General features: G+C 61.4%; 1 protein-coding gene across 1 annotated transcript in view; it reads right to left on the bottom strand.

Annotated features, from left to right (window-relative positions):
- Window positions 1–910: 910 nt before the first annotated feature.
- CLPTM1 (CLPTM1 regulator of GABA type A receptor forward trafficking) overlaps window positions 911–10,333 on the bottom strand; it is a 28,429-nt gene continuing 19,006 nt past the window's right edge. The window contains exons 6-14 of the mRNA XM_028529997.1: window positions 7,778–7,863; window positions 7,015–7,135; window positions 6,203–6,447; window positions 5,441–5,534; window positions 3,388–3,578; window positions 3,026–3,121; window positions 2,590–2,725; window positions 1,860–2,027; window positions 911–1,650 (exon numbers count right to left, since the gene is read on the bottom strand). Of these exons, the coding sequence (XP_028385798.1) occupies window positions 1,355–1,650; window positions 1,860–2,027; window positions 2,590–2,725; window positions 3,026–3,121; window positions 3,388–3,578; window positions 5,441–5,534; window positions 6,203–6,447; window positions 7,015–7,135; window positions 7,778–7,863 (1,433 nt within the window). The 3' untranslated portion in view covers window positions 911–1,354. The remainder of the gene's footprint in view (window positions 1,651–1,859; window positions 2,028–2,589; window positions 2,726–3,025; window positions 3,122–3,387; window positions 3,579–5,440; window positions 5,535–6,202; window positions 6,448–7,014; window positions 7,136–7,777; window positions 7,864–10,333) is intronic.

Here is a 10,333-nt window from a genome sequence, read left to right as displayed (position 1 = left end):
AGCTGGCCATGGCCACCTGAGGGGCGGAAGAGCCTGCAGCACTCCATGTGTACGTGGGCGCATGCATGTGTACACGTGGGGCTGAGTGCATGAGTACCTACCAGGGCCTCCTGGACCCCCTGCCTGCCTGGCTCTCCAGGGTGGGCAGCAGGCCAGGTGAAGTCTCAGGGAACAGGCCATGGTCCTTAGTCCAAGGCCTCCCCTCCCTGCTGTGTTGATGACACCCCCTCCCAATCTGTCAGTCTGGGAATGTGGATTCCAACCCACCTGGTACAGGGACACCTAGAGGCCTCAGTCTCCTCACCTATAAAGTGGGCAAACAGCCCCAGAACCTGGTGCACATGAGCCATGCACTAAGCTTTACTGTCTGTGGTGCTGGCAGTCCTGGGGACGCAGATGACACCCAACAGCTCTAAGCACTATAACCGGGCACCCCTGGGAGTGACTGTGCACTCACTCCTGAGGCGACCCTGGGAGGCAAGCTCGAAAGTCCAGAGCAGGGAGGTCATGTGTCCGGGGTCCCAGGACTGCCAAATGAGGCGGCCTGGTGAAAATGCATCAGGCGGTGGGTGTCTGCTCATGAGGCGGGCCTTGGGTCCTGCCCTTCCTGTCAGCATGAAGCTCAGAGGCAGTAAGTGGACTCAGGCAAGGTGCCAAGCCTCGGCTAGCCAGACACAGCCTCAGGGGTCAGAGCACAGTGCAGTGACGTCACAGCGAGCAGCTCCCCATCTGTGAGATGGGGACAGTTATGGAAGGCCCATCAGAGGGCTGCTGGGAGGGTCAGTAGGGTGGGAAGGGGCCTGGCCGAGCATCGTGTCCTGCACCCTGCAGGTCTCCTTCCCAGACCTGGGAGAGCCACCCATACCTGCTCTCCGAGGTGACAGAGGAAGGAAGGCACGAGGGGGGTTTGTTGAGTTTAAGTTAAACACCCACATGAATTTATTAAATCCAGACTGTGTTAAAGGGCGGCGTCTGGGAGGATGGGCTGGTCAGGGATGCGGGACAAGACGATGGACGGCCATGGGAGTCCCACAGAGGGCCCTGGCCTCTCCCCAGCCCGGCCCAACCCTCAGCAGTGCCGCGTCGGCTTCACCATGATTCCCAATGGTGCTGGGCTGGCGGGGCAAGATGGCTAGAACACAGGAACAGACAGACAGACAGCGCCTCCACAGACCACGTGCCCTGACCTGCCCCAACCCCCACACCACACACTGGGCCCTGACCCAGGGGGTGCCTCCCGCTGCCCCGGCCCGATCTGTCCAGGGAAAGGGCAACAGGGAGGGAGGCGAGGGGACTGGGTTGGCAGGGGAGGTGGTCACCAGGAGCCAGAGTGGACGGTGAGGACCAGGAACAGTTAATCCCTTTTCTTGTCCTCTGCTGGCTTTGGAGGGACTTCCTGGGGCTCCTCGGTGGAGCTGGCGCCCGGGGTGGACTTGGCAGGGAGGGGTGAGGAGGCCTCCTCCCCAGCGGCAGAGGTGGTTGTGGCAGGGGCGGGAGTGGGTGGGGGTGGGAGGGCCCCTGCTGCCGTCGGGGCCTCTGCCACGGGGGCAGCTGCTGTCGGGGCCTCGCCACTCATGCCAAACTCGTTCACCCGCGTGGGGTCGACGCGGTAGATCCACCGTTGATAGAGGTAGATGAAGAAGACCACATCTAGAGGTGGGGTGAGGGGGGTGGTGTGAAGGGAAGGGGCCCAACTGGCCCACCATCAGGTGGGCGTCGGGAGGTCCTGCAAAGGTGGGCTGAGCCCCCTCAGGCTGACCCCCAGCCCAGGAACAGGGTGCCTCCCTCAGCCCTGAGCCCCGCCTGTGCCTGCCCAGCTCCAGCAGCAGCCTCCCGCTCGCCCGCCCGCTGTGCCTCACCATCCCGCAGGCAGCCGATCCGGTACATAACGGGCATCTTGATCACAAAGGCGAAGAGGTCATCGATGAAGGTGTTGAGGGCCTTGTAGGTGAGCATGCGCCAGGGCAGGTGAGCCACAGACTTGAGCTTGTAGTTGATGAAGAGCTGGGGTGTCATGGTGATAAAACCTGTGGTGGAGGTGAGGGGACAGCCATGAGCAGAGAGGGGTGTCCCGATACTCGACCTCTGACCTCACTTCCAGCACTCCCCTCACTCACTCTACTCTGGCCACCACGGCCTCCCTGCTGCTTCCAACCCCTCAGGCACGTCCCACTTGAGGGCCTTTGAGTGGCTCCCTCCCGTGGCATCTTTCTCGCCTGTTCACACATCATCTCCCTGGACAGGCCTCCTGACCACCGACTACTGTGCACCCCTTACCCGACCCCTTCCAGGCACCCATCACAGGCTGCGAGTCACCCGACTGCTTGTTTACTGTGTGGGTCCCCTGAGGACGAGGACTTAAAAGGGCCATTCACGGTCTCCAGGAAGCCCTCCCTGACCCCCAGACCAGACCAACCGTCTCTTCCAGGATACCCGTGCGCCACCCCTGCCCACCCTGGGCTGTCCCTGTCTGGGGACGAGTCTGCCCCCAACACTGGCCCCTGAGTGCTTCAAGGGCCGGGCCAGGACGGCCCAACGGGATCACTGCTGAGTCCCCAGCACGGCCCAGCGAGGGGCGGAGGGGCTCACCGAAGGTCAGCAGGAAGCCATAGAGCATGCTGAGCACCCAGGAGTACCAGCCCTTGTGCTCCAGGTACAGAAGGCTGTAGACAGCATAGCAGCCCAGCAGTGGGAAGAGGATCCACGACAGGTACCTAAACGCCATCTGTGGGGCACGGGGTGGGGTTAGGACCCAGCCCCTCCAGCCCCACCCTACACCCCTGATCCCTGTCCTCACCCACACCTGGTCTGGCAGGCCAGCCCAGGGGAATTTCCAGGTGGCCCTGGGAACTTTGGATTCAGACAGGAAGTATACGTGGCAGGTGGGTGACACTGGAGGGTGTGACAGGTCACAGAGCGCAGGCTAGTCAGCCCTCAGGCAGATGCCCTGTCACCTGCCCCCCAGTCCCCCAGGAGAGTGCAGTGCCCAGAAACCCTCCCCGTGGCCCACTGTGGGGGTACTCACATCGTCATACACTTTGGTCGAGGACTCGACATACGTGGACTTGTCTTTGAAGGTTGGGCGGGGAAAGAATCCGGCCACCCTGTGCTCCCGGTCCAGCTGCAGACAGGGAGGGGGCCACGGTCGGCTGCCGTGCTGGCTCCCGCCGCCCGGTGCCTGTTCCAGCCCCTGCCCCTCCCCACTGTTCCCAGTTCCCCTGCCCCACACATGACCCGAAAAATCCCCTGGTGCGAAAATCCCCTTGGTCCTGGGAGTGCAGCGGGCGCTGGGAAACACCCAGGGGCCAGCTCCAGAGCCCGCCTGACCAGACAGGCCCCCTCCTAACCCCTGGCAGCCCCTAAAACAGAATAGCTGCCCAGCCTTACCCGGACATCCATGACCTTGGTGATCTTCCAGAGGTCAATGAGGACCCCTATGAACACGCTGACCTGGACCACGAAGTTGGTCTCGTTGTCCAGGATGTAGAGGAGAACCACGAAGGACTGGAAGACGCCGAAGAAGACGGAGCGCACGGACAGGCCCTCCAGGGACTGCCGGCTGTTCCAGAACTGGATGTCTGTGCACGGGAGGGGGGCCACAAGCTGAGCCGAGTCCTTCCTGTGGCTCTCTCGGGCCCCTCCTTCCTCAGACCCCAGGCTAGGTGCTGGGTGGCCCAAGGGGGAGGGGTGCACACGACCCCCTCCAACCCAGAAAGAGCCTCTGCTTCTCGGGAGCCACCTGGAGCACTGCAGGCAGAACCTCTGCCATCCTTGCATCTGACATCCCTACTCTGAGCGGAGTCCCTCGACTAGTGACAGTAACTGCTGCCCCGTCCCACGTGCTCACCACGCACCAGGTGCTGCTAAGGGCTGGTCAGAGAAGCCACTTCCCTGAGGCCTCGCAGCCTGGCCTGGCAGAACCTGGCTGGAAGCTGGGTTGTGGTGACACCAGACCTGGGCCGTCCACCCTGGTGCCAGGCTGCCTCCCGTGGTTGGGAAGACCTGGGACATGCACTTCAAAACCAACCCCTCCGGCCCACCACCCTCAGGCTGTGAGGGAAGTGGCCCCCGCAGACACCTGGGGTACACACGAGGACTCCAGGCTCCAGCCTCCAACCGGAGCACCTGTTCCTGACCCAGCCCACAGGGCCCAGGTCTGCCCCCTCTGAGCCCCGGGCTCCCTGTCAGCACCGCCTGATGCTGCCGGGGTCGAGTGTTTAATACCTGCAGCCACAGGAGGCCGCCCGTTGCGAAGCCTGGCCTGCAGTCAAGCACAGCCAGCTTTGCACTCAGTGAGTGAGGCTGTGAGCCTGGCCGACGTCCCTGCCCCCAGCTCTGGTTCTGATTCTGGAGCTCCAGCATACTGGCAGGCTCCCCCGACCCCAGTAGACCCCGAGATTTAAAGGGGACATTCACAGAAACCTCCCCAATTCTGACCAGGGAGAATGGGTCTGCAGGTGGGACCTGGTGGGGGCGAGGAGATCCAAGTTCTGCCCCAACCAGGGAGGCAGCAAGCATTGGGTGTAAAGCTGGGCTCACCCAGGGCCCACGCCCCTGCTGTGTGACCTTGGGCGAGTGACCACCCCCTCTGTGCCTTCACATATCATCAGGAAAGGAGGGACCCCAGCTGACGCAGTTCAGGGTCAGCAGAAGTGTCTGTAAGCCGGCACCTGCACACACCACAGCCAATGGACTCCCTATCAGTGGTCAGCACTTCCTGTCCAGTTTTGATATTACGATCTTCTAGAATGTAACTTTTAATCACAGCAATATTGTCTTAAGGCAAGACCAAGAGGATGAAAGTGGGTGCCAGAGCCAGCTGCCTGAGCCCCAATCCTGGCTCTGCCAATCGGAGCTGGGTGACTGTGGGCAAGTTAGCTCATCCCCCTGAGCCTCTGCTTCCTCAATAAGCATGGAGGTAACGACAGGCTTCCTCATGGGGCTGTGGCTGCGAGGACTCAACGAGCTCACCAGTGAGGGCACTCAGAACAGCACCTGCCACTAGGCCGGACCCCTCACACCCTGGCCATCACTCCTGCTGACCTTTGGAACATAGGGGCCTTCTGGGGACCTGGCTGTCACCTTCCCACTCGGATGGGCCCCGTCCACTCAGCCCTCAGAGGACCTTTCCCGGCAGGCAGCCTGCTGGGCAGGGTGATGGGAGCAGCTCTGGGGCTTCCCTGCTCCAGGCCTCGGAGTTCCCCGGCCCGGCCCCTCCCCCCGTACCACGCCCGGTGGATGGGAGTTTCTGGGCTGGGAGTTTTGGGGTCATCATCCTTGCCAGTGCACCAGGCCTTGGAGAGTGGGGCTGAGAGACCCCCAGTAGGGAGAGGACCTGTGGGGAATGAGGGAAGAGGGGGAAGGCACTATCCCCCGACCAGGCACCCTACCACCCTCAGCCCTCTATGGCCTCTCACAGGCCCCAAGGTCCCACCCCTACCGTTCTTGAAGGCCAGGAACTCAAAGACACTGTGGACGATGGACACGATGATGGTGAGTGCCAGCAGGTAGGGGTTGGTCTCTAGGAGGGCCACCTGGGGGTGGGGGGAGACACCTATGAGCACTGCCATGGCCTCGCTGTGGGGCTGACCAACGCAGCACCTTAACTAGCCAACCCCTCTCTCCTCTTGGATGCCCAGAAGAACCTGCTCATAGACCTGGCCCTGGGGCTGGCCAGAGATGGACAGGTGGGCACGGAGGGGTGGCTGAGTAGTGCAGAGGGAGATGTCGAGAGACAGGGAGACCGCGATGGGGAGAGAGGCAGGGTGACAGAGAGATGGAGTGACAACAGAAACCCAGCACTAAAGACAACCCCAGGCAGGCACTACGGAGTCTCAATGTCACAGACACAGGCAGAGAAAGATGGGGACACCAGGGGATGCTCAAGAGGATGGTGCCAGTGAGCAGAGACATCAGGTCAGAGCCCACAGCTGGGGAGAAACAGGCTATGGAGCAGGGCAGGGAGGCCCAGACCCAGAGAGCCCGACCAAGGACACAGAAAGGCTTTGACAGGAGGACAACAGACACCTCGGAGTCGGGGCCCCGTCAGCCAGGGCTGCGGGTGGGGAGGGCTCCGGGAGGTTGTGAAACTGGTCAGGGCGGCACTGGCCGGAGGTCCCCAGGCCGCCAGCCTGGCCCACTTCCCCTTCCCCTCCTGCAGCCCAGGAGGGTGCTGGGAAGCCCCCACCCACCCCCACCTCACCTTCACTGAGTCCTGCTCCTCATCCGACTGCTCATACAGCTCATCACCCAGGAAGTTCCAGGGCGACTTGGTGCTCTGGGCGGCGTACAGCTGCCAGCGCCAGAGCGAGAGCGGGCAGAAGGACACGCGGAGCGGCAGGGTGGCCAGGCTCTCATTGATGGGGTAGTAGTCCTTCTGCAGGTTCCAGTAGTCGTTGAAGTAGATGATGGGGTAGTAATCACCACTCACGGCGTCGAACTTCACATCTGCAGGCACACGGGCAGGGCACCACTCAGCCTGGGCCGGAGCCACGGGCACCCGCGAGGGTGGGAGACTGCCTCAGGCCCTCCAGGATGAGGCGGAAAATTCAGAGAGGCTCCAACAGAGATGGGAGGTCGGGACATTTAGCGGCTCTGCCACGAGGCTGAAGGGCCACCTGATCTCAGCGAAGGGAACAGGGTAGGAAGGGCTGGGCAGGCCCCAGCGAAGGGGACAGCTTTGGCTCAGCTCCAGCCCACGGCAGCCCCAGGGGTGACCACATATCAGGGTTTTATCAAAGAAGTCAGGAACCTGGGTTTTTTAAGCGATGCTGTCCCAATTTCAAGTCAGCAAGTGATGCACATTTTTTTGAAAACAGCTCGTGGGCTGCAGGAGCCTTGTCTGCAGGCTGGCTCAGAAACACTGGTGGTCAGGGCTGGGGTTACCCGGGGTACGCAAGGAAGAAAGGGGAGTGTCTAGGGGGAGCTGGGGCAGGGTGGGCAGGCTGGGTAGATAGAGACCCAGGAGACGAGGAAAAGGCCTGGTCAGAAGCCCCTGGGGGCTGGGGGCCTCACACTGGTCCAGGGGTGGAGGCACGCTGCCCTTCACCCACGGCGTGTGGTCGTCCACGATGTTGATGGTGATGTTGGGGTGCCAGTGGGAGATCACCTCTACAGGTCCATAGTCCTCGGCTCTCTGAGGGGAGACAGGGGTGGTGGGGCTCAGAGGCACCTGCTTGCTTTCCTCTGAGGGCTCCCGAGACCATTGTGACAGAAGAGCAACCACCACAGTGACCAGTGGCTGGGGGCTCACCCCGGCCAGACCCACACAAGCCTCCACAGACCCCACAGCTCGGCACCCCCAGCCACCTGGCAGTGGGAAACCCAGGCCTGAAGCGGGGCCCATGTACAGCCTCCACCCTCCCGGACTGCCTGCTGGGGACCACCTTGCAGGAAAGAAAGGTTCTTGGCACCCAGCACAGGTTAACGTCCTGGTGCCCCCAGCCCACCCACAATTCCTATTGGAAACTCATCATTGGTCCCTGCTCTGCCTGCTCGGGTGTGATTTCCTGCCCTGTCATTTCCTGGCTGTGACACTTCGGGCAAGTGTCCCCATCTGAAAACGGGAATAGTGAAGGGACCCACCCTCACCTGGAATCCTCCCACTCCCTGAGAGGTAGCCCTGCTTCCCAACCCCACATCCAGAGAGGAGAAACTGAGGTCAGAGAGGAGAGAAGATGACCGAGCTCCCACAGCGGCTCAGGGCTGGCTGCTAGGCCTCGAAGAGCAACCGCCGCCCACCCCCCCAACCCAGGGCCGGAGAGCTCTGCTCATTTACCTTGATCATTTCTGGGTCAGCTTCTGTCTCTCCTGTCAACAGGTTCTTGGTTTTCTGAAACCGCCGGCGCTTGTATTTGTTGATCACTGTGGAGGGCGGCAGAGAGCGGGTGGACGTGAAGTCCGCTAGGATCTGGGCCCTGGACCCCTGCCCACCCAGAGCTGCTCACCAGCTCCCTGACTCCCACTGTCCCACCCTCCAACTGACGGGAACCGCGACCAGCAAGCCCGAGCTGCCCTCTCAGACCCCACCCAGTCCCGCTTTCCCCATCCTTACAGTGACACCAGCATCCAGCAGAGGACTCGGGGCGGAAACATGAAGTCTTCCTGTTCCACCATCTGCTGTGTCTGTCCCACCTTGCCTGTCCTGGGGACGCCGCCTCTGGCACGTGCCTCCAACCCAACTACCACTCCTTCTGGTGGTGCCCAACTACCAGGGCCCCTCCTGGATAACTGTAGTCACCTCCTCGCTGGCCTCCTGTGACCTTCTCTCTGCAGGGTGGCCAGCAGCTCTTCTAAACCGAGGGTCTGGTCTTGTTCTTCCGCTCCCAAACCCCAGACGGCTCCTGCTGCCCGAGCAGGGCACCTCCAATGCGCACAAGCCCCATCGACGTCTCAGCACTCGCCCGCCTCTCTTCTCCCTCCCCACATGCATCAACCCGGGGCCTTCAGTCACGCTGCTCCATCCCCCTGACACATATCCACCATGGCTGGGATCTTCCTGGCTGGCTCCTCACCCCTCAAGTCCCTGGTGAATGCCCCTTTCCCACAGGGCTTCCCTACACACCCAAGAGGAGGCCAGCCAGTCACGCTCCTCACCATTTCTATTTTCCTCCACAATCCCAACACTGCCTCCAATCTGCACGCCCACTGGTTGGTTTGCTGTCTGCCCCCTCAGCCTGTCTGTGGACCCCAGGAGGGGATGGGCCCCTGGCAAGTGCCCCGTGACTAGGGGTTCATGAGCATACACCGGTGAGCTGCAGACAGTTCTGGAGAAGGCCCAGAACCACTGGTGTGAGAAATGCTTTGGGGCTGTGAATCCCCAGCCAGGAGGAGGAGACCTCACTTCCTCTTGCAGGAGCCAGGTTGACCACGGGCCCTCTGCCACCGTGCCTGAGCCATGCCGAGACTTGCCAGGAGGAAGGAGCAGGTGCTTGCTTATGTCTAACCCCCTCACCTCCACCCTGCTTGGGTCCTTTTCAGCTCTCCTGCACGCTGGGGGAAAATGCGGCCTGCCCCTCCTGTGACTTCTCCATCCTGCCCCCAGGAGCCAGAGAGAGATGGGGAGATGGGAGAGGGTGCTGGCTGAGCCCACGAGCCCTAGAGTCACATAGCCTAGCTGTCTCACACAAGCTGAGCAACGCTGGTGAGCCACGTCACTTCCCCAGGCCTCAGTCCCTTCTCTGGAGAGTGGGGACAAAAGCCCCACCTCTTCTCGGCAGGATCACTAGGAAGTGGCTCTCTGCTCCACAGAGCCCAGACAGGCAGAGGGTCCCTGCATGTCACATACACATGAACATTAGGGCCCAGATCCTTCCTACCCACTCAGAACAAGAGCTTCAGGCATCTGGATACTACACACGAGCTCACGGTCAAAAACATTTCTGGGAATGGACTCAGGGCTTCGGCCCAGGGCCTAAAGACCTTACTGTGAACATAGACATCATGTCATTGCCTCTGTCGTTACTAATGCATTTGAGACCTCGGCCCCAGGTCCAGGGGAGCAGTGACACCTGGGGGTGGGCATCCCAAAGAACCAGTTCCAGAGGGACATGCTCCGCTGCTGTTCCGCACCCAGGGGAGGCTGCGCAGGGGAGGGAGGGGTCGTGCCTAGCTGGGCCCCAGGGGGCCTGGAGGAGGAGGCCCAGGAGAAAGGCTGTGGCTCAGGTGGAGAACATTCTACAGCTTGGTAGCACGCAGATGGGATTATAATGCAAAGTGGACCTGGCTTCTGCGGGAAGGAAAGAGCCCCCTTTTCTTGGAGTTCAAGCTCCTAGAAGTGCAGCAGCCACACAAGGCCCCTGAGCACCGCCGACGGGGCTGACCAGACGGGGGGGGGGGGGGGGCGCTGTGAGTGCAACCCACACCTGACCCGGAGGCTCCACGCAGAGGAAGAACAAGAACGTATGAGAATCCCGGTGACTTTTACACTGATTACATGTTGAAATGACAATATGTCACTCAATAAAATTGTTACTAATGTTAATTTTATAGTTTCTTTGTTTTCTAACGTGGCCGCTAGAAAAGTTAAAACGACGCAGTGGCTGGCACTGTCTCTCTAGGGGACAACGCTGCTCTAGTGTCCCGAGTGCTGGCCCTTCAAGGAGGGGCTACTCTGCCCCCAACCTCTCATCCTTCGCCCTGGAAGTGGGTGGCCAGCTCCGAGTCCCTGCTCCAAGGGGTCCCAGCTGTGCGGCAGGGCTGGGTGCTGTTGATGGGCTTTCCAGGTCCACCGGCCGCAGGCTACTTCGCAGCCCACACTGACAACCGTCCCTGTGACTGTGAACACCACACGGCAACAAGGTCTCATTCCTCAAAGGCAAAACCACGAAAACTA

Source organism: Phyllostomus discolor, chromosome 12 (genome assembly GCF_004126475.2).
Source record: "Phyllostomus discolor isolate MPI-MPIP mPhyDis1 chromosome 12, mPhyDis1.pri.v3, whole genome shotgun sequence".
Classification (NCBI taxonomy): Eukaryota; Metazoa; Chordata; class Mammalia; order Chiroptera; family Phyllostomidae; genus Phyllostomus; species Phyllostomus discolor.
The sequence above is the reverse complement of the archived record's forward strand: the minus strand, read 5'-3'. Positions and strand labels throughout refer to the sequence as shown.